This window comes from Anopheles darlingi, chromosome 2 (assembly GCF_943734745.1).
Source record: "Anopheles darlingi chromosome 2, idAnoDarlMG_H_01, whole genome shotgun sequence".
NCBI classification, from domain to species: Eukaryota; Metazoa; Arthropoda; class Insecta; order Diptera; family Culicidae; genus Anopheles; species Anopheles darlingi.
The window spans coordinates 1856556-1880000 of NC_064874.1; the positions used below are offsets into that span (position 1 = coordinate 1856556).

At 49.5% G+C, this 23445-nt stretch overlaps 4 protein-coding genes across 6 annotated transcripts in view; 1 reads left to right on the forward strand and 3 right to left on the reverse strand.

Moving 5' to 3' along the window:
* Positions 1-53: 53 nt before the first annotated feature.
* LOC125952803 (probable cytochrome P450 4aa1) lies at positions 54-4710 on the reverse strand. Of its 2 annotated transcripts, none has more exons than XM_049682521.1 (8): positions 4497-4710; positions 1915-2086; positions 1644-1841; positions 1394-1573; positions 1261-1327; positions 1058-1184; positions 836-982; positions 54-768 (listed from the first exon to the last, which is right to left on the reverse strand). In XM_049682521.1, the coding sequence occupies exons 1-8, from the start codon at positions 4512-4514 to the stop codon at positions 169-171; spliced, it is 1509 nt and encodes a 502-aa protein (XP_049538478.1). In that variant the 5' UTR covers positions 4515-4710; the 3' UTR covers positions 54-168. The 2 variants fall into 2 exon arrangements, with proteins under 2 accessions (XP_049538478.1, XP_049538479.1); XM_049682522.1 differs by lacking the exon at positions 4497-4710 and adding an exon at positions 3932-4450.
* Positions 4711-5366: 656 nt separating this feature from the next.
* On the reverse strand, positions 5367-13312 carry LOC125951078 (muscle M-line assembly protein unc-89). The gene is made up of 8 exons (XM_049679609.1): positions 12631-13312; positions 11855-12595; positions 10980-11780; positions 9935-10903; positions 9689-9845; positions 8761-9617; positions 6119-8683; positions 5367-6048 (listed from the first exon to the last, which is right to left on the reverse strand). The coding sequence occupies exons 1-8, from the start codon at positions 13163-13165 to the stop codon at positions 5570-5572; spliced, it is 7104 nt and encodes a 2367-aa protein (XP_049535566.1). The 5' UTR covers positions 13166-13312; the 3' UTR covers positions 5367-5569.
* A 2024-nt stretch (positions 13313-15336) lies between these two features.
* LOC125952807 (putative fatty acyl-CoA reductase CG5065) lies at positions 15337-22908 on the forward strand. 2 transcript variants are annotated; one of them, XM_049682528.1, is made up of 8 exons: positions 15337-15437; positions 20391-20473; positions 20606-20722; positions 21109-21399; positions 21488-21701; positions 21778-21976; positions 22047-22286; positions 22362-22908. In XM_049682528.1, exons 2-8 carry the CDS (start codon positions 20465-20467, stop codon positions 22732-22734), a joined length of 1443 nt encoding a protein of 480 aa, XP_049538485.1. In that variant the 5' UTR covers positions 15337-15437; positions 20391-20464; the 3' UTR covers positions 22735-22908. The 2 variants fall into 2 exon arrangements, with proteins under 2 accessions (XP_049538485.1, XP_049538484.1); XM_049682527.1 differs by lacking the exon at positions 15337-15437 and adding an exon at positions 19220-19256.
* Positions 22909-23140: 232 nt separating this feature from the next.
* Positions 23141-23445, reverse strand: part of LOC125952808 (protein CDV3 homolog) — a 1277-nt gene continuing 972 nt past the window's right edge. The window contains exon 3 of the mRNA XM_049682529.1: positions 23141-23445. This exon is cut by the window's right edge and continues 185 nt beyond it. Coding sequence (XP_049538486.1) covers positions 23415-23445 — 31 coding nt within the window. The 3' untranslated portion in view covers positions 23141-23414.

Below are 23445 nucleotides of genomic sequence, written 5' to 3' on the forward strand. Positions count from 1 at the left end.
GACAATAAAAAAGCTAAGCGGATGGTACCTCTAAACTAATGGTGTCGTGTTAGCTTGTTTTCACTAAGAAAATTTATTTCGAATTGATACTCCATTTAACCATTTAAAACATAGTTGATGCACTGATCCTGTAGTTTCAGACGAGGAACGCGCACACGACGTCACTCTCTACGTACACTTCAGGCTTCCCTGTCGGGGTGTTAGTTTCACCCAGAGCCCTCCTCTTGCCCGGAGAGTCATACGAAATACTGGTTCAACCTCTTCCTTACCAGGCGCCGGCGTCAGATGATAGTTCTGCAGAATACGAGCAATCACCGTTTTCATCTCGATATACGCGAATTTGTAGCCGATACAGTTTCGTGGGCCGGCACTGAACGGCAGGAACGCGTACGGGTTCTGGTGTGGAGCGGTATCCGCGAATCGTTCCGGATCGAATCGCTCCGGATCGGGATAGATGTGCTCGAGGCGATGGGTTGCATAGGGTAGAATGAGAATTTCGGTTCCAGGTGGCAAATTGTACTTGTTGTCTATGCGTACACCTTCACCAATCTTACGAGCCATCATCGGAACGCTGGGGTACAGGCGAAGACTTTCCTTAATGCATGCTTCCAGATAGCGTAGCTCACGAATACTTTCGGCGGTTGGAAGCTTCTGACAATCCGAAACCAGGTGTTGCTTCACTTCTTCATAACACTTGGCCTGATGATCCTGATGGCGTGCTAGCAGGAACAACGTGAATGCGATCGCAGCACCAACTGAATCTTGACCCTAGAGAAGGCGAGAAGGTGAATCAGTGTGCTGTTAGCATAATCGCTGATTATGCGATAGAACCTACCGCCAGCATAAAAGTGCATGCTTCATCGATGATATCTTCATCAGTGAAGTCTGGATTTTCGTTCGAAATCTCGATCATAAAGTCCAACAAACAGCGTCGATCGGTCGCAGTTAGCGTTTTCTGTGCCTCGCGTCTCCGGTGTATCATCTGGTGGTCAGGAAGATAAGATTAGCTACATTTTTCAGCACAGGGAAACATCGTACGAACATCAAACGAACGAACCTTGCGGGAAAAATCATCCAACTGCTTTTTTTGATTCAGCTCGGCTGATGCGGCATCGGTAAGTTTGTAGATCGAGTTGAAAAGCAGCCAAGGATGTGTTATACGATACGGAGCTACCACTTTGCCCCTATTTTTCGGAACCACAGAACGGGATTAGAGTGTTCACAACTATAAACGGTCACCTAATGTGTTCGTATACTTACTGCCTAAAGGGTGACTGGTCCATTTCGGCTTTGTCAGTGGCTTTGACGGGTACTCCTAGCACGGCCTCTGTAAGGAGCGAGCATTTTATGTTAACCATCTGTTCTTAGAGCATATGGCCAAGCTTCGATATACCATTAAGAATGTCCAGTACACAATTGTTGACGTATTCGGTAACATTTAAAATCGTTTCCTCTTTGGGCAGTTTCTCAATCAGTGAAGAAGCACTATCAGCGAATGTTTCAATGAATTTCTCAAGAATCGTGATGTTAAAAGACGGTTGAATCAGCTTCCGATGTGTGCTCCACTTGTGCCCTAAACCAGACAGAGCAATATGCAACGGTATATTGGGTGGTTCGTACGATTGCAGATGGGTTTAGCTTACCGCTGCTGGTGATTAAACCTCGGCCGAGAAAATTGTGCAGAAGCTTATAGAACAGGGATTTGTCGGTGTGTTTTTTCGAGGAAAGTATTACCTTCAGATCGCTCGGATCAAACACTACGAACATGGGAAACACAAAAATCCAAACTCTCGCCAAGGGGCCATAGTTTTTATACGCTTGCGCTATTTCCCGTGTGATCACTGTTGAGAAGAGTGGTGTGGCGGTAGTTAAAATCTCTGTAGAACGTTCTATAAATAGCACCATACGACTTACAATCCTTTTTGGCGATCTCCAAACAATTACCAATGACCGGATAAGCGGTAGGGCCGGGTAATCGAAAAGCAAGGATGCATTTTTTCAAATAATCCGAGAGGAGGTAAAGTAGAACACTAACTAGCAGTAGCATGAGGTAGGAGTACAGCTCCACCGCCGATGATTTTTCAAACTAGAAGCGAAATGTTTAATGAATATATTAGCTCATATTTAAGCTCTATTTTTGGACAAAATATGATGACGCGTTTCAAGTGGAACAGTAATTTTACCAGCCGTATGACGCAATAAAGTTATTCATCATTAGGGGTTAGGAATTGTTGAGGTGATTCTTCTGTTTGAAGATTTCATTTCTTGAGCACACGATTTGCTATAATTCTTTGACAATGTAACCGTGATCGACGAAATTATATAGAATGAAGCAATTTACATGTCTGGACCGGTGTGTGCAATTAGTTTTAGCATTTCGAACAATCGTTTGTTTAAGAATATCACACATTGCATACAGAACTCGCATTATGTCTTTGGTGCTTCTTCCCTGCTCTCAGCATATGCTACAGATTTGACGGAATTATTATATTTATAAATCGAGTCGTTTTAATATACGACTTCTTTGTAAAGTGTAGCCTTGAATTACAAAGACAGATCATATACATCATCTGCTACCAGCCCGGAGGGCACTTGAAACTGCAGGTTTCGATTTACGACATCAACCTTCACGTAGGAGAGCACCGATTGCCAAACACTTTCAATGCGTGGAATATTTGATGATCATCGACCGTTGCAGCATACTTGGAAAGCGCGTGTGCACGATCCCCATCATTGCTTCTGCAATTGCTAATGGCGGGAAGGCGGTGCCGTTTTGGAAAGATGTTGGTACACCTTGGAACAGACAAGACGTCACAGCGTCGTTAGATCTCGCAGAGAAAGGAAAGGCGCTTTGCTCAATCTTATTACAAGGAGAAGGCGAACAATTGAGCACTGACTGCAGCGGTCATTAGTGGACGCGAGAGCGTTACCTTGAGGATGTTTGGGTGCTTGGAGCAGCTCAAGAGTCCTGCTGTTGAATGATGTTTGGTCAATGAACCGTTGACCACAGCGAACTTTGGCATGGCACGCGTGGCACAATGTAAAGCTTGTACTCGAAATATCCAGCCATCCAACTAGCAGATCGGCATAAAAGCGGAACAGCTACGATGCTTATTGGCAACTATTGGGATTTAGCCCGATTGGTGTCCAAGAATTGCTGAATACACTTCTACAGGAAATCGAAGAGGATGTGCAAAGTTCGTTCGGATTGGCGTCACTGGCGTTCGTGCCATCGCACCAGTATGCCACCAACAGCAATGCTTAACTCTTTGATGATAATTGAGGTTAAGATTGTTGGGATGTAAATAGCAGTCTCTAGCAAAAAAAGGCTCCTTTGTGCGCCGGATGTACAGCAAGTAGTAGCAAGTTTTGAAGCATTCAGGATGAGTGTTCAATATTTGTTTTCGCAGGGCTCCCCATTTGCGTGGAAGATGAATAGCTCCATGACGCAGGGATTAGATGAGTTTGCCACAAAATAACTCTTGAACAGGGTTGTGCAAAAAACTAGACGCAACTGTTCAACAGAAAACATATAAACTTAATAAAACCATCAATTGAAGGAATGGTACTTTCAGAGCCACACAGGCGGAACAATCACACAGCCTTTTTGTGAAAATAATCATGCTAACGAATATTGATGAATATGGACACGGTAATGTTTAGCTTTTTTTCCAAATTAGAAATAAGTCTATATGGTGAAAAAAAACTGGTGATTAAGTTGTAATGATGGCTGCTTCTGTGGTCTCTTAATGCTAACTATAGCATCAACAGCAATATGATTATCATTATCTAGAATAGCTTCAGGTAATAGTTCAAAATTATGTGACACTTCATTTGATGTGTTAACAAAAAGCAACATCGTGAGTTCAGATACATTAATGAAGAATTTAACAAGTGTTTGACGTTCCTTGCAAATTGTTTTGATACTAACCGACAGTAAGTTCTTACACTGGCATTTTTACTACTTTCACAAACACTTTAGAAAAATCAATAACCATCATTCTCTGTTTTTATGGGCTGACACCGCATTTCGATTTTAAATTCGTTTCTTCAATCTTTTGCCTATTATTGGACTAGTTGTTGATATGCTTCTTCTAATAATTTCAATGATCGTTCAATGACCGTCGTCTACACATTAACACATTATGATCAGTTCATCTGTTACTGTATATTCATTTATCACAACGCCGAAAGCCTCGTCACACTATCAAAGGATTTGTTTCGTTTTCTCGTCAACTATTCGCCTGGGCTCATTTTTAAGCCTTGCGCCGCCGGATACAGCAAAGCTTCATCGGCTTTTGTCACACTTTATCCAGCTCACGTCGATAGCATCGACATCGATCATCATAGCTACAATGGTTGCATCCGAAATCACGATCACCGTTTATACCGATAGGCTCGTACGCTAAGCGTACTGATTAGGCTGGTTTCGCGACGAACCTCACCAACAGCCCATCATGCCACCTGGAACACTGTGCCGTTCGTAGGCCACTTACCGCTTGGAAGAACTTCATGTTGTTACGGTGCGTGTTTTGTAGCTCCTGATAGCGGTCCGGGTCCGAGGATTCAAATCAACTCAACTAGTTTCCACCAGCACGCACGACAAACAATTGATTCCGGGGCTCGAGACACGTTCAAACCGATAGATTTCCGTGTCTGTTCAGTCGTCACACGAAGATTCTCGCGAGAACATGAACCTGCACTGTTGTGGATACGTTTCGCAATTATCACCTCCCGGCGATTACTTCACGTACTTATATAGAATTCGTCCGGCTAGCGAAACCCACTTCACTGAAGCTCGTCAGGAGTGTGCCAGTGAATCCACTTCCCGGGGAGTGGGGGTTCTCTGTAGAATTCAAGCTCAGGCGTAAGAGAAGAAGATTCAAATTGTTTGCAGAGCCAGATCCGTTGGCGGTAAGTGGCAAGCGGGTGAGAAAAAAAAAGATACTCCAGCACAGGCCATCGTTTTACGGATTTGTTTATTTACCCCGTGTGTAATGAAGGGGTCAGTGCGAGCTTCGATCATTGACCAATTCGTAAACCGCGCATTATTGGGGAACCCATTTTTTTCGGAAGCGCTTCACATGTGTTTCATTGTTTATGTGTTCGGTGAGCATTGATGGAAAGGCGGTGGTACAATCATGGTGTTTTTTGTCCCACATCTTGCGGTGGCCGCTGGCAAAAACAAAAAAACCTAAAAGGGGACGGCCAATGTGAAGGGTTCTTAAGTGAAGCTGTTTTGAAACGAGGCATATGATTTTAATGTTACAGGATCGGAAGCATCAAAGTAGGCAACTGCGTCCATAGCCAACTTGCGCTGCTGCAGCGAAGTGGAGCGGAAGGGTTGCCCTCAAATTGCCTGGAAGTACCGGTACCATTTAATAAATAAGAAATACTTTATTGAATCTATTAAGCAACAAACGTGAACGCGCGCATCACTCGTCACTAAGAGACAGTTAAACAAGGATGGAGAGTGGGGAAGGTGGTACTTAGGGAATCGGGGGAAGGGAGAACAGAACAACGAATCTTACAGTGCTAAGTTTGTAAGTGCTAATGCAACGATCTTCCCCTAATCTTCCTCTTCCTCCTCTTTCTCTTCTTCCTCTTGCACTTCTTCTTCCGCTTCCTCCTCCGGTGGTGGTGCAGGTTCCTCGATGACCGGTTCCGGTTCCGGAGTAGGAGGTTTCGGCAGGATACGCGGGGCCTCGTTCTCCACTACCACATCGTCCATGCGCTTCTTGCGTCCCTGCTGCTGCAGTAGGTCGCCTCGCAGCGGTATCGATACCTGGCGCGTCATCTCGATCGTCTTAACCTCGTTCTTGGCGATCAGCGTGTACTTGCCCGAGTCCCGCATCTGCGGATCGTTGATGATCAGCTGGACGGTGGTGATTTTGGTGCCCTGCTCGTAGTAGTGCTGATTAAAGATCTCGTACTTTTCGTTGCTCTGCAGAATCGGGATGCCATCGCACAGCCAGCGGAACGTTGGTACCGGATTACCGCGCACCCGTATCTCCAGATGCAGATCGTTCGTCGTCGGATGGTAGAGTTCTGTCGAGTGGACAAATCGGTTAGATCGGTTGCCCTACGGCCAGCATCGCTCCGCCAGCATCGCACTTACCTCTCAGTGGAGTGAGGAACGTTGGTGGTACCAGCTCGACTTCGGCCTTCTTTTCCAGCTCGAACACCGTGATGCGGCAGGAATCGGTGGCCGTGCCGTTGGCCGTTTTCGCGACGCACTTGTACACACCGGAATCCTCTAGCGTCAGCTCGACCAGATCGAGAGTGCAATGGCCGAAGCGTGTCACGTCACAGCGACACCGTTTGCCCATCTCGAGCGGCACATCGTCCTTCAGCCAGGTCACTTCAATCTTCTTCGCATCCGAACAGCAACAGTTCAGCGTTAGACTCTTACCCTTCCGGATCGTGCCGCTGCGCAGGTGCGAGATGAACTCCACCTCGACTGGTTTCTTCCACCGTTTCACACGCGGTACCTCCGGTGGAGCTAGGCTTTGGCCGCTCGAGATCATCTGACTGAGTCTCATCTTGGGCTTTTCACCTTCAGCAGCTGGCGCAGCAACGGCTGGTACTGGAGCCGGAGCCGGTGCCGTTGCAGCGACCTTCGGTTCCGCACCAACCACCGCCTTTTCCGTGGAGTCCTTTTTGGGTAGCTTACGACGCAGCTTCTTAATTTTGGGACCCCGCTTGACCGGCTTCGGTGGCGGTTCAACCTCTTCCTCTTCTTCCTCCTCTGCGGCCTCCCCCTCAGCACCTTCGCCTGCGGCCGGTTCCTTTACCTCGGCTGGTGCCTCTCCTTCCGGCTGCTCCGTTTCCGCTTCCTCCTCTTCGGCTTCGACTTCCTCCTCTTCCTCGGTGTCACCGGGCACGTACTCCTCGTACTCGCTTTCCGCATCCGTATCCGTCTCCCACTCCCAGAACCGTTCGGGAGTTTGACCCTTAAGATAGTAGGAGCCATCCTCCAGGAATACCACCTCCCGGTGCTGACGTGGTTCGGCCGGTTTTTCCTCATCGTACAGTGGCTTCGTGCGCTTGTCCGCGTGGTGCATGTGATACATCGGCATGGCAGCGGCCTTACCCTCGAACCGAAGCGTATACTTCAGCTCCTCCGTACCAAAGTCGTTAATGGCACGGATCGTGTAGCGGCCATTGTCGCGGATCTGCGGATTGTGAATGCACAGCTTATGGATACCGTGCGGTTCGCGGATCTGGATAAACTTCTCGTTGTTCGGGATGATAATACCGTCCAGGTACCACTCGACCCGGATCTGGCCCGTACCCTTGATCTGCGTTTCCAGCACCAGATCGTCCACACGCAGATCGTAATGTTGCAGCATACAGCGAACGAAGCGCGGTGGTTCCCCTTCCGCCACCGGTATGCGCACCGGAACGGGCAGTACCGTCAACCGGCAGGTACCGCTGATCGTTGCGCCAGACTTATCCTTCACCACCACCTGATACTCGCCCGAATCTTCCCGGGCTACACGGTTAAACTGGATGGTACCCGTACCCTCCTTGGACTCCGAGAGGTTCTTGATCTGCTTGCTGAACTCCATCGGTTCACCATTCTTGTACCACTTGAAGTCGGCCTTCGAACCGAGCACGGTACAGAACAGACGGACTGGTTTCCCCTCGACGATGCTGATATCGTGCAGGGTGCTACCGAATCGGAGCACCGTCCGCGTGTCCACCCGCTTACCTTCCTCAGGAATCAGCTCTGGGAACAGCCGGAGATAGCGTTCCTTACGTTGTTTCTCCTTTTCTTCCTCGGTCACCGGTCCATCGCCTGGCGCACCTTCTTCACCGGCACCGGTTGCTTCCGGTGCTTTCACTTCCGGTGCTTTCACTTCCACTGGAGCCGGAGCCGGAGCTGGAGCTGGAGTGGGCTCCGGAACGCTCTCCTCAACCACGGGCTGCTTGACGCGCTTCTTACGCAGCTTCTTGATCTTCGGTCCACGCTTCACCGGTGGTGGTGGAGCTTCCTCTTCGTCCTCTTCATCCTCATCGTCCTCGTCCTCCTCCTCTTCCTCTACCTTAGGCGGCTCCGGTTTCGGTGGTTCCAGCTTCTTTAGGAAGTCGGGAGTGGGCGAGCGCTGTGGACCGGTATCTTCAACGACGGGTACCGGTTCTGGCTCCGGTTCTGGTTCCGGTTCCGGTTCCGGTTCCTTCTCCGGATCCGAAACGTAGTCTTCGTACTCACTGGGGGCACTCGTATCCGTCTCCCATTCCCATAGGTACTCGGGCGTCTGGCCACGGATGTAGTACGTTCCATCCTCGAGAAACACAAACTCCCGATGTGGCCTCGGTGCTGGCTCTTCCTTCGGTGGTTCCTCATACACACCGTGCTTCATCACGTTCGGATCGTGATAACGGATACCGAACACGTGGCTCTCGGCAGCCTTACGCTCCCGGATGCGCCGTACCGCGTGGCGCATCACATCCTTGCCAACAACATTGGACGCCTCGCAGGCGTACTGTCCCTCGTCCTTCGCCTGTGGATCGTGAATGGTAAGCTTGAACACACCGCCCGGTTCTCGCATCGGGAAGAACTTCTCTCCGGTCGGATCCTGCAGATCGATACCATCCCGCAGCCACTTGATCGATGGCATTGGATTGCCGCGCACGATCACCTCCAGAATCAGATCGTTCGTCTGGATGTCGTAATGCTCTGTAGATAAACAAGGGGGATGGGGGAGGGGGAGGGAAATAAGTATCCGATTCTACTGCGGATCGACCGCTACCTACCCTTGACATTGCGTACGAAGCTTGGGGCAACGTACTGCTTCTCCGGGATCGGGAACACGGTCACCTTGCAGGACGTTTCGACCTCTCCGGAGGTGTTGCTAGCGACGCATTTGTACGTGCCGGAATCGTTCAACTCGGCCGAGATAATGTGCACTGCCCCGACACCCAGCTTCGTATCGTTCTTCACGTTTTTGCTCCACACCAACGGGATGTTGTTCTTGAACCACTTGATCGACGGCTGCGGTCCGACGACCGAGCACACCAGCTTGATATGCGAACCCTCGGACACCGTCTGGTTCTTAAGGTTGGCCTCAAAGTACAGCTTCTGCTTCACCTCGAGCACCTTCGGTTTGGTGATGGGCTCCTCCGCAATCGGACCGGGAATGCGACCCTTTAGCAGGCCCTGCAGATTCTTACGCCATTGCTTCGGTTCCTTCTTCTTCTTGGCCGCCGGTTCCGTCGCAGGCGCCTCACCCTCGGTACCTTCGGTGGCTGGTGCCGCTTCACCGCCCTCTTCGGTCGTTGCCACCGGTGGTTGATCTCCTCCGTCCTCCGTAGTTGCCTCGATCGATTGCAGTGCCTCAACGACGGCCGTAATGTCTCTCGCATCCGACGGGCCGGTTTGGAGAGCGACCGAGGGAGCTCGCGATACCGATCGCGATCGGGTACCGTACACGAATCCGTCTTCCTCTGATCGAGTGACCTGTTTGTCTGCATGATAAATACCGTGCGTCAGTTGGCTCTGGTAGAACTCGCGCCCCTTGAACGTGACCGCATGCTTGAGCTTCTCCTCTCCGGCACTATTCTTGGCCGTCACCACCCATCGGCCACCATCCAGCTTCTCCGGATTATGGATACTGTAAAGATGACAACAGTAAACGACCATTAATCCCCGTGAGGTCCGTGAAACCGGCATGCAGTAGCTTACCTCAAACGATAAACACCATCGCCTTGGCGGGAAATGATGACTCGGTCGGTTTCATTCGTAAACACGACACCGTCCCGTTCCCAGGTGAGCTTCGGATCCGGTACACCACGGACGTGCACCTCCAGGATCAGATCATCGACCAAGGAATCGTAGTAATCTACGTAAAGAAAGGTACGGGAATCGTGTGGTGATGATTAACAATAACAATGTGAACCGCATTAGCAACAGGCCCGGATGAAGCCTTACCGATGACACGGGTAAACGTTGGCACCGTTTCGATGTCACGCTCGGTGGTAAAGATGTTGACCATGCACGAGCACTCGATCTCACCGAAGCTGTTCTTAGCCAGGGCCGTGTACTCGCCAGAGTCTGCCACCGTCGTGGGCGTGATGCGGACACACCCGAACTCGCCCTTGGTCGCGTTGATGATGGTTTTGCTCCAGACGAGCGGTTTGCCATTCTTCAGCCACTTGTAGGTCGGTTGCGGACCGGTCACACTGCACGTCAGTTTGATCGTCTTGCCGGCCGGTGTGGTAAGGTTCTTGAGCTTGGTCTCCCACATCAGCCGGTTCTTCGAGTCCCGGATGATGAACGGTTCGACCGGTCCGTCCTCGAAGCGCTTACGCGGCATTGCCTTGAACGCTGGCTTCGGTTTCGCTGCAGGCTCAGCAACTTCCGGTGCGGCTTCCTCCTCGGCCACGGCTTCACTCGACTCACCAGCAACCACCTCTGCTTCGTCGGTGGCAACCGCTTGCTCACCACTGCCCTGCTCTTCGGATGACGAAACTGGTGGTGCCTGCGGTACCTGCTGTTCCTGGGTCGCTGGTGGTGCCGGTGTGTCCGGGGTGGGTGTCGGTGCCGGTTCCGCGATCAAGTGCAAACTGGCCGCTTCCTTCTCCTCGAGCCGCCTTTTAAAGTAATCCGCATGCTCGATGTGCTGTACGTGGATCAGCTTATCCTTCGCCGTGAAGCTCACCACGTGCGATACCTTAGCATTGCCGGCCGAGTTGACGGCCAGACACTCGTACAGGCCGCAATCGGACGGGACCGGCTTGTGGATGCACAGCTGATACACCCCGTTCGGTTCCCGATTGATGAGCAGCTTTTCACCGAGCACGATATCCTCGCCATCCTTTAGCCACTTGATCGTGGGCTTCGGTACACCGTGCACGTTCACCTCGAGCACCAGATCGTCCGCACGAATATCGTAGAACTCTGTGGGGAGAGGGAATTCATTTCGATTACACGTCGGTTCCCTGCCCGTTGCGTCTCGTTCCCCCCTCGCACCTACCTTTAACAGCGCGCGTGAAGGTGGCGGGCGTCTTTTCGTCCGAGGGCAACGTGATCAGCTTCAGTACGCAGGTCGTCTTGATCTCGTTATGGCCGTTCTTCGCCGTACAGGTGTACTCTCCGGCATCCTTGCGCGTCACCCCGTTGATGACGATCTGCCCGATCGCACCGCTGTTCATGAGCTTCACGTGATCACCGAAATCGATCGCTCGGCCATTGCGTTGCCATTTGAACATCGGATTCGGTCCGTTGGCCGAACAGGTCATCTTCACCAGCGAGCCCTTCTGGGTGGTAATGTTGTGCAGCTGGCCGGCCCAGGTCAGTTTGTTCTTTGAGTCGCGTATAACGAACGACTCCGATTCGTACGGTTGCGCTTCTTCGGTTTGGCGTGCCGCTCGGCCACCACCAACGCCAGCCAGACGATCCTGGGCTTCCTTCTTGAAGCGCAGCTCATCCTGCCGGCGCTCCTCTGCTTCCTCCTCCGTAAGATGCTTCCGGTCGGCGTTCATGATACCGGGTAGCCGCATGTACGGTACCTTATCGGTAAAGTCGACAATGTGCGTTATCTGGCTGCGACCAGCCTCGTTCTCGGCGATGCACGTGTATGCACCGCTGTCCTCCGGTGTTGGATCGTAGATGTTTAGCTGGAAGATTTCCTCTCCCTCGTAGGTCGCACCTATCCGCTTGTCCAGCAGAATGGGCTCATCGTTCTTCAGCCAGGTTATGGTCGGTATGGACCAGTTCGGTTGGAACATGATCTGGCACTCGATCACCAGATCGTTCAGTGCGTGATGGTAGTAATCTGCGAAGATAGAGAGCCAAAGATCAGAATAAGTAACCACGAAATACGAAACGTTCCTTCTTGATCGAACTTACCTCTAACTTTAACAAAGAATGGTAGCTGACAGTCTGCCTTGACGGCATCGTAAACACGGACCCGTGCTATGGACGGTATCTCTCCGCCACGGTTTTTGGCCATTATCCTGTACTCGCCAGCGTCCGTATGCTTCAGGTGAGTGATCGTGAGCGTGTGCAGCCCATCGGCAGCCGTGAACTGTAACCGCTTGGAGCGTTCCAGCTGCACATCGTTCTTGAACCATCGGACCGAGATTTCCTGTCCCTCGATCGTACACTGCAGCTTGATGGTAGAGCCGGCCGGAGCACTGCGATCGGTCAGTTTGGTCAGGTAGAGCGGTGGTCGGGATGCTTTGCGCAGCCGCTGGAACTCGATGTCCTTCTCTCGCTCCGTCGGTTCCGGTTCTTTCTCCTCCTGTTCCCGTTTGATGTAAGCGATTTCGTCCTCGTCCTCGTGGAAGACGCGCCAGGCGGAGGGATCCACTTCATCGACCGACATGTCGCTGTATGATAGTTCCGATGATTCCTCCGACTCACTATAAATCTCCTCGGACGCCTCGGCGTCGTCGTCTTTTAAATCAGAATCTTCATCCTTGGGCTCCTCGTTAGCGTCGGCCGCCTCGTCATCGGCGTCTGGCACCGCCTCACCGGTACCCTCCTCCTCGGCCTTGTCGTCCCCGGCAGTCGCTCCCTCATCGATCGGTGGCTCATCGGGTCCTTCGCCCGACCCAGTCAATTCACTCTCACCAGCGGCGTCAACCACTTCGACACCATCACCGGCATCGGCTGCCGTCGGCTCGATTTCGCGGCTATCTTCTCGATCATCCGACGAAGTTTTTTTTTGTCCTCGTCGACACCCTCGCCCTGCTCCTCCGCTATCACTTCGATCATGGGATGCACTACCAGCTCGGGCCGCTCTTCCTCCTCCTCTACGATCGTCACCTCGATCGCGGTCGAGATGTCCTTACAGGATGCCTCGTCGATGACGCAACCCGACGAGAAGAAGAGCGAAATGTACTCGTCCACGTTGGTGACGCCTCCGGACACATCCATGACCAGTGCCTTATCGATGATGGCCTTACAGGAGGCGACCTGTACATTCCGGTTCTCGCCAATCTCGAACGGGGACTTTTCGCGCACCAGCATCATCTCCTTGCGTAGCGGATCATCCGCTCGGAGGCGAGAGATGGAGACGGAACGGGAGCTTCGTTCCCGTGACGGTTCCCGTGAGTACGTACCCTCACGTGAGCCACCACCACCAGTACCGGGTTGCTCTTGCTGCTCGGTCACGATCACCTGCGGGATATCGCCCCCATCTTGCTTGCGCACCATTTTCACTGCACCCTATCCGTGTTCCCTCGCTCCTCGAAACTGTCTCCGTAACACGTCGCAAGTATAATAATCCTTCGGGAATTCTAGATTGAATCGCGTGCGGCGCGTCTTGTCCTGCACTTCAAGGCTCAACAGTAACTAGCGTTCGATGGCCGTGTGCATTGGGAATTTAAATAACCCCGAACGGGAAGTTCATTGTCAATGGCACCGACGTGAGGCGACATGAGGACTCACTTTCTAATTTTATCACGGACGACGAAAACGACGACGAAGGACTCGGCCACCCGCGCGCTTAGTTTACCTTTTTACGCCCACCCATTACTTCGGACCCGGTTCGTCATTGCTGTAGGTTTTTGGCAGACACACACCCCGACAATTGGGCGATCGAACCGTCGTTTGAATCGATGATCGGCGATACGATCAAAAACCAGTGTGCATCGCCTTGGTTTACGGATGCGAATCAATTCACTTTTCACTTGTAATGTCTAATTTTGGTCCGTGTACAGTGATCGTAGATCGAATGGCAGTCGTCGGGGGTTCGCAGCAAAAATGCGCAACTTATTTGCACCTTGGCACTCTCGGTGCAGGTATCCACTTCCTTGTTGAATTCTCTACGCATTGCACTATGCGTGATCGATAAGCTGTAAACGGTAAAGCTGTAATGTAATCATGAGTAATTTAATAGTTTTTTTTTTCTTAAAATTAGCCACTTTTCCCTTACTAAAAGTAAAAGGCCAAATTTCTCAGTCTCCGTTACGTATTAATGGCGTTTATGAACAGTTGAGTTCGCACCAGTCAAAAGGAGAGTAAATATTTTTGCACACAATTCAAGAGGGAAGCGTCAATTTGGGGCCCCAAAATGAATTGCAAATCAGTGAGCCCAAAAATAATTGTAAGAAGTCATCGCATAAGCAATGAGAAATGAGAGTTCGCGAGAGCTAATGTTCACCCTTGCTTTTCATTTTTGCCAACCGTAGTCGTCAGCGAAAGTGCGGATGACCGTCCGCGATGATCCAAGCCGGCGATGAGCGGCCTACTCGATGGTCAGGGCTTAGCGGAGTGTACATTGCCTCGGTTGAATGCGTAACGAATGGCCGTTTAATAGATTGACGGCACACATCATACGGCTGAGCGCGTCATCGATTCTCTCCAGGAAAGTGCATGCTACCGTACGGAAACTCATATTAGCATTCCCCTAACAAACACGATGGCTGTTACTTGTTTTCATCATGTACTAATCTGCCTATAAGGTGTGAAAGCTTGCAGAACAAACACGATTACGATACTCATTCTCTCTCTCTCTTTCTATCTCGTAGTTGCATAATGGCTGTGTGGTGCATCTTGCGTGCATTTCGCATGATCACCTTGATCTTTAAAAATAAGTCAGTGTGCATCGCCACTGACGCCGCCACGTTGTGCTCAACCAGGTACTACATACAGCATGGCGATCGAAGGAAAAAAAATGGCGAACACTACTTGCGGCCGGCAAACAATTATGGTGGCTGTTTGTTTTGTGCGCGCCACCCCTTGCGTACCCTTATGCAATCTGGGTGCGTTTGAGTGCTGGGACTATTCGAGACGGTGACAAGAAAAGGATTGCCAACGCTCTTCGTGGATTCTTTCGCAAAACAGGCGACCATCGCTCGATGGTCGCCACTGTACCACTTGATCGATGTTTTGTACGTAAATTCAAGCAGAGAAGTTAACAAGACTTAGGATTATTATATGCTACGCTATTTTGATTATTATATTCTGAGCTAATTATTATATGCAGGTGGATTATTATGTGCTAATATGCTAAGTACACGTTAGGATCACAAGAATAAACAACAGATTCCATGGTTAATGAACCGTCGGTTTTCCATGAGCTGGCAGAGACATTCCTTAATCACGCCTCGCTAGATGTGTGCACGTGCTCAGAGTCCACCGTGATCAATCACGATGCCTTCCTTATATGAGTAGAAGCAGCAGCCACTATCCGCATAGTGATCGTTTCTTGGAAGTAGGAGATCGAGAGCGAAAGAAAGACAGAGAAAGAGAGACAGAGAGAGGGGCCGCGATGTGAAATCGCGGGACTGGCTCCGCTAGATGTAGTGTCGTTGGCCCGTGAGATTGGTGTCGTCGGATCAGATGGTTGTTGCTGACCGAGTGAACTGTTTTATGGACGAGCGGGTGTCTGTAGGACCGGTCGACCTTGTACTTGTCACTGCCACTTGCCACGGATGGATTCCGTCTTCGTCACGTTGTAAAAAGTGGACTTCTATCGCCTTTGGTAAGGCTCGCTGCCGTTATTCCGTACTGATCGCTATTCGAAGGCTTTGATCGATGTTGACGGTTAAGATCATTGACAGCCGCGGGGTCATTTCGTGAGGTTTAATTTTTTTTTCCAAAAGAAAGGAACCTGCAAGTTCAGTTAGCTAAATGATAAGCATTCCACGCGAATATAATTACTAGCACTTTGCATTACGTCATAGAAAAATTGTACCAATTAAATTCCGGCATTTATCATCGTCTCATCTGCTAAAAGCATTAACAATGTTGGCAGGAATCGAGATTTTTTCCTCAGTGATAATTTCGTTTCAATTGATCGGTACTGCGGTTGTAACACTGTGACCAAGCTAAAAGACGTAAGCCAAAGTCAACCCTTTAACCATGCTATGCTTCAGTGCTCATGTTCCATCGGATGCATGGGCATGCGGCACTACCAACGCTGTGAATATCGTTGGTTTCCTACTGTTGGGCCACTGCAAGTTGAAGCCACAGCGATGCTGCGGTTCCATGGTCGTGTGGTGGGTTGCAGATCTATTGGGTTTCTTTATCGATGTCATTTAAATAAAACCCCTCACTTTCATGCACGGTGCCGTCGACCAGTTTCGATGTGATTACATAAACCTCGCGGATCCAGCTAGGGACTTAGGCAGTGGCTTTTCCTTTGAATATTACCTATGGATTTGTTTTGAGCTCCGCATTTTGCGACTGACTGTATAGTTTTAAACCTGTTCTTATGATAATATATTATGGTAATGAACCTGCACGGCGAAAATAAATTGGTGACTCGTCGATGCTTGGCGATATGAAATTTGCGAATTTGTTAGAAATTTGTTTATTTTTGGAACTCTGGGTTTTTTGGGTTCAACAATCGGCGATCGTGTCCTTGACAATGGCTCTCGGAATAGGTTGGTTCGGTATTTCAACGCTTCTTCCTTCATTATGCTCACCGACAGTGAGCGTGGCTCATTGGCACTATGGTGTGGTGTTCGTTTTGATTAATAGTCTATTGCTAATCGTTGTGATACTGATTAGAAGCGGTTGACAATTTGAAAGATGATGCTTTGACATCGTCGATGGTTGTGAAGATTGAGTGATCAGTTATAAGGAGACAGATTCGTGATCAAGTAGTTAATCAATTTTATTCAATTAGGCAACAGAGACAATTAAGTCATCATTTTACTGGCGATCGTGTCAACTAACTTTATAAAGGCTTTCACTTTCGGTTGAGAACCTGCTTGTGAAGACATCTCACAATCTAGTAAAATTCAAAACCCCCAAACCCTTGGTAGTGAGATCTGTAACCGGGTAACGTTACGTATTAAAACGACATCCAGCGCTAGAAAAATATTTCCAATCCCGTGTCACGCAATCGCAGCTATTCCGGTAGAGCATAAAGAAAATGTAAAACACTTCGGCGCCAGGTAAACGGGCGAAAAATATGGTCGATAGACCGGACTTGAGAAAGCGAGTTTATGTTTCCCACACGCTAGTATAAGTAGGACGGAGCGACCAGAACCGTGCCAACGATCGAAGATTTAGATTATTCGGTTTAGAAGTTCCAGTGGTACCTCCCAACTGATGCGGTGTCTTGTGTTCCCTAGGGTTAGATGGAAAGATAAGCGACTCTATGAACACGATAACTCTATGGTGCTTCCATTATTAAATCGCAAATCGTTGCTACCTGCGCTACAATCATAGTATGCTGGTAAACGAATCAGATTAAGTTAGATTACTGTGTAATTTTCGAACCAGCAAACCACCTGCAATCAACACCCAATTGGCGCGTTTTTAAGTAACAATTTTTCTGCTGCAAACTCAGCTGCTGCTCAACTGGTTGCCATTTCCAGTTGTTGGGAAATACCACTACCAAACAAGTTTCTGCAAATACCCTCGTCTGCCTAATGCCACGGAGAATGCTTCTAGAATACTCTGAATGCACAACCCGTTTATGCCGAAACTGAACGGAGCAGGCGCGAATATGAATGCACGCGAATGCATCGGTTCTGCAAACCTGATCTGTGGATGAAAAAATCCTAAAATTTTGAAAGTATTTCATGAAAAAAACTTAAATCCGTATAGTTAGTGGAGCGCAACAAAAAATTTTATGAATACACTACTGACTTATGCACCTGATGCGAAGGGGTGAACCTCCTTAGTGGCATCGCATCCGATGCATTTGGATAGTAAAGCGCAGGCGATGAAGAAATCGTAAAAAAATGTAAATATATTTTCCAAAAAAACGGTCCGTAACCTAATGAGATGTTGATTAGTATCGTGCAGGGCCGGGACACATCCTATAGAAACGCGTTCAGACGTTTTGCTGATAAGACTGAAACTGCTGCAATGCTGCCTCTCCACAACGTGTCAATGCGATCGTCGAAATGCCTTATTCATCCGAGTGTCTGTCTACAGGAATCCTGTGGAGCATCTTGTCACATGCCTATAGTCGTAGAGCTCCACGTCGCTGTCCTTAAGTGCCCGGTGGAGCGCATCTGTGCTGAGGGATTGCATAATTCCCCCAGAGCTATCCACAGTGGCGTTAAAAAGTGTTGTATCGGAATCGGCGCTTCAGATGAAATGTGTGCCAAGCTCTCGGATGATGATTTTCAGGGCCAATGATCAAGCCCGACCCAAACATCTCCGCGTAGAGTTTGGAGGGTCTATTATTGAGCGCCGTAGCCAAATTACCGAAACCGCCTCACTCGCTGGCGCGGAGTGGGTCATTAAGATCACGCTCGCACTCCATGAAAAATGCGTCAGTTTTCGGTGTGTTTCTGGCGCTCACAACAGTGATGGTGGAGATGGTTGTGTTCGTGGAGAAATGGTAAAAAAGTTTGGGAGTTACGTAAAAAAATGCGATCATTTTTAAGCACTGGGAACTGTACCAATACACCGACGAATGAACGATCATGGATCTATGATTTCGCTAAACTCGCTAGCTCGCGACCGCGTAAGTCTCGCTACAGCAGTACTACATGTCGTCGACGGCACGTGTAAAACGAATTTTTATTGCATTTTACACGACAAACACGGAAGGAGCTGGTGAAGCACAACAGACCAATGCTTGTCGCAGCAGGTTCATATACTTGACCACTTGCATCGCGCAGATTTCTGCTAATTTGATCACACAAACAGGGAGCATGGCTTAGGGCCTAAGGAGCCAGTGTGGGTGCTTGGACTAGTACTGGAGAGTCCACGCACGCTGTAGTCGATAACGAGTGGTCGCGGTCTACACCATAACCTCCGTTTTGCAGGTTGACTTTCACTCAGTTCGGCTCTCAATCTGCGATCTACGACGAGTGGTACCCAAAATGCCTTTGGACCATAGATGCGCTCAGATACAGCAACAAGACAGCAGCAGCCGTAGAGACCCACAGATGTTGCTCATTCTCCCCTACCACCCAAACTGGGAGTCCGTCGCAGCGGAGCAGAGAAGAACCTTCCGCCATATAGACGCGAGTGGGGTGGGAGGCCAGCCATCCAGCCCCAGCACGCTTTAGTCGTAGACTTAACTCACGCCGACACGAGCCGCGTAGTCGACGGTTGTAGCTCGAATTCGTAGCATCGCGGTTACGACGCGGTCTTGGAGGTTGCTCGTGCATCTGACCGCTTGAAGGAAGTGGAAAAAATCAGACAAACTCGTGGCCCTTGTTTCGTTTTTTTTTTGGGGCAGGCTGCTTGAGCGTCAACAAACCGAACAGTACGTCGCACGCAACAGTGATTTGAAGTGAAATTGAATTTTTGAATTTTCATCTCAGCGTCGAAGTGAGAGAAAATCTTGCGAGTCCACCTGTGCAGACAAGGGAAAACAAAATGAAAGGTAATTCCCAGGATTACTGTAAGGTGAACGGAATGATTGGTCTAGGATCGTTTATGGTGTGGATCGCATGGATCTTACAATACGTAACGCAACGCGTACATGGTGGAGATTAATGGTTTGCCGGATAAACAACTTTTCAACGTCAACAACAGCCCGTGGTCGCGGCTAATATCACGCTTTCGTTAAATGACCCCCTTAGGAAACTCAGTTAGTCTCTGTGGGAGCCGCTTGTTGGTAACGATCCGATGCGTCCGGTCCGTTGCGCTATAAATTAGTGGCAGGGACAGAGTGAGTGGCTTTAGTTGGCAACAGCGTGGCAAAGGTCAGGTTTGCAAATGAAAGAACACCATCGTTGCGTTGTGCGACGGTTTGTATGCGTGAATGGAGCCGGAAAAGTCTGGAAAATTCTTAAGTCAATAAGGCACGTGCAAGGCGTCGCGTTTCTGTAGCGTCTTCCGTAACCTTCAGCGTACGGGCAAAGCTGGTGTGCTGACCATTATGCGGTGCGTAGCACATGGTCGCTGCTGGTGGGTGCTTACGCAGGGCGGCGGTAACCTTCGGTCGGTTAAAGGAAATTTGCTTACAAAATGTAAGCCAGTTGGAAAATCGGCGCTCAGCTCGGCATTCTTTAAACTACATTTCCCATAACCTCCGGGTTTGTGTTGTGAACTGACGAATTGTGAAGGCAAGTTCTTTTGGCACGCAGCTTGTAGTTGAAGCATGGTGTCTTGTAAGCAGCGACCTTCAGCAAGTGCTTTCCATGACCGTTCAATATTACCAAACTGGCCGATGATACGGTTTGCAGTTGTAACCGTTTTCACCGCCCTCACCGACGTTTCCCGAGGTTACGCATGATCGATGCACGCGTTGTCCGTCGATGAATAAGTCATAGGCCACGTGCCACTGATGCATTTCTACGGAACAACTTACCTTCACGACAGCAATGAAAATGTACTGTCGTTGTTATATCAGGAAGAAGGCAGTTCAAAGTCCTTCTTTAATATGCGAGGGAAATGTATGCATGAAGAAACTTTTTTGCCAATTGAGTGTTTGCTGAGTTGCAAGATTCGCGAATGTTCCGTCGTGTGTTTCCAGTTTCCAAATGATCTCACTCGTAGCTGGATTTCGTTACAGATTTGGCGAAGAAAACGCCTGTGCAGGCATGGTACACAGGCAAAACGATTTTTGTCACCGGAGGATCCGGTTTCATGGGCAAGGTAAAAAAACGGAAAAACCACAAAAAACACCAAATCCCAATTCAGCAAACGAATCTCTGGAACAGCGAGCCGCGTGTGGTGTGGGCTCATAAAAAGAAGAATAAATTCCAACAAGATATCACATCGTTTCAGGTTCTGTTGGAGAAACTGCTCTACGCGTGTTCGGACCTGGAACGCATTTACGTGCTGATGCGCCCCAAGCGCGGGAAGTCGCCACAAACGCGGATCGATGATTGGTTGAAATTGCCGGTAGGTGTGCAACAATGTTTGGGGGGATGTGAACTCGCCATTGCTTTTTCGAACCTGCTAGTGAGAACAAAAAGACGAGAAAAGTGATTATGATGACTTAATTTTCATCACTTGACGTCAATATTGCGCCGCTGCCGCACACACGAGCGATCCTCGCTGAAGGGCAATAGAGGTTGGACAAAAAGATCATTATGCCCGCCAGCAGGAGATCAGTTCGTTCCGCAAGGCGCATTACGATCTAATTGCTCGCGTACAGCAATTGTGATGCGTACTTAAAGCGAAGACGAGATCAATCGAAATGGAATGGTTTCCGTAATTAAGGCGCAACATCGAAAACAGAATCAAACATGATCATATCTAATACGGATGGCGGCGCCTCATTACAGGTGTTCAAGCGGATCAGGGAGGAGAAGCCAGAAGTGTACAAGAAGCTCGTACCGATACCAGGCGATGTGACGAGCGAACGGCTGGGCATCAGCCCGGAACACGAGCAGCTGCTGATCGAGAAGACGGAGATAGTGTTCCACTGTGCAGCTACGCTTAAGCTCGAAGCCAAGCTGAAGGATGCCATTGAGATGAACACGGTCGGTACGAAGCGGATCCTTGACCTGTGCCAGCAGATGAAGCGTCTTCAGGCGCTACTACATCTCTCGACTGCCTTCTGCTATTGCGACAAGGTACTGCAACTTGCAACATATGATCGGCGTCATCCTGTCCCATGTGGATTCCTTATGATCCGGACCGGTCGGTCTTTTGCCGTTGCAGGAAGTGCTGACGGAGAAAGTACACGACTTCCATCACAATCCGTACGATCTGATGCGTACCGTGGAGTGGATGGACGAGAAAGCGCTCGATACGATCACTCCAACGTTGCTAACTCCGCATCCGAATACGTACACCTACTCGAAGCGTCTGGCCGAGATGATGGTACGCGATGTCTATGGTAAACTGCGGGTCTGTATCGTGCGTCCCAGCATCGGTAAGTCTGTCGAACTGGCCAGCGATCAGCTTTTCGGCGCTTTTCAATTCAAACTCTATGCTACCCCGTTGTCCAGTTTGTCCTGCCAATGCTGAACCCGTCGAAGGATGGGTTGATAGTCTAAACGGACCAGTCGGTATCATGGTGGCCGGTGGCAAAGGTATCATTCGATCGATGCTGTGCAACGGTGAATACAACGCAGAAGTCATTCCTGTCGATCTGGCCATCAACGGGCTCATAACGATCGCTTACACGATGGGACAGATGGCGGAAATGTATGTAGAGGAACTGGGCCGTATGCTGCCGATTGAGCAATGTTAACGAGTTTCTTTCTTCCCGCCACAGGCCACCAGAAATCCCCGTATACAACATAACGTGTCGTGAGACGAAACGGACCACCTGGAAGGAAGTGCTGGACCTTGGCAAAGCGACCGCATACGAATATCCTTTCGAGGCCGGCGTTTGGTATCCGGATGGAGACATAACGATGAACAAAGCCTATCACACCATGTGCGTCGTACTGTTCCACTGGTTGCCTGCCTACCTTATCGATTTCCTAATGTTTTGCTTTGGCCAGAAACGATTGTAAGTATTCGAGTTCAAAGCGGAAGCTTAAGGGATGATCATTCTGACCGGTACCATAATCGCCCACAAAAACAGCATGTGTCGGATCCAGAACATGGTTACGGAGGGATTGAGTTTGCTGCAGTTCTTCACCACCCGGCAATGGGACTTCAAATCGCACCAGTATCAAGCGATCGCAAAAAATCTATCACCTGAGGATAACGTGATATTTACGATGGATGTGGACGCGATTGATACGAAGGACTATTTGCGCCGGATCATTCTCGGAGGCCGGCAGTACTGTATGAAAGAGCCATTGTCCACCCTCCCGAAGGCCCGCATTCAGCTGAAGATGCTGTACGTGCTGGATAAGGTTGCCAAGGCGTTCATGCTCTATCTGATGCTGTGGCTGTTCCTATCGATCACTGGACTGAGGGCTCCGGTTTACGAGATGCTCGGGTGGGCCTAATCCTGCTTTCCTTTCTTCGTACAATACTCATCAGCTGGTAACGGGAATAGAGATCGTCGGTTGGTTTCCAGTTAGAGCCCCGTCGTGTCGTTTGTGTGTTTTATCTCCATTTTTATTGTTTTCCACTCCATTTTCAAAGACAAACAGACAATAAATGCAGTAAAACTAGAATTTACTCAAAACGCGATCAATTGTGTTTAAATGCTGCTGCTTGTTCACCTGGCCATCGGACCGGTGAGTTACAGACATACCTTGCTAAGAGTGTGCTTCATGCATAATGCGCTTTTTCTCGCCACGGCCAGCGCAGGAAAGATGTTGTAACAAGCTGGGATAGGGTGTATCGTGGAGCCATTTTTCTATGGCGGAGGTTCAGTTTTGATTTTTATTTTTTATTTTTACATTTGGATCAACGGCAGTAGACGCTTAGTGAAAACAAATAAACCCCGGGAGCATGAACCCCTCGGCAGCATACGTTGATTGAAGAGGGGAAATCTAATCTGCGGCCCAAATCCAAATTGATCAAATGATCAGCCAGAGGATACGAAGAGAACGGCGGTTGAAAGTAACAAAACGAAAGCTACGGTTGGCATGGGCAGAGTTGAGGGATGGGTTGTACGGGGTATAAATGAGGCCCATCAAACCAAGTCGTCAAGCTCGGTCACGGTTACGGCTACACGGTTCTAGCTTGCGTTGTTGCTGAGCGAAGTGTAT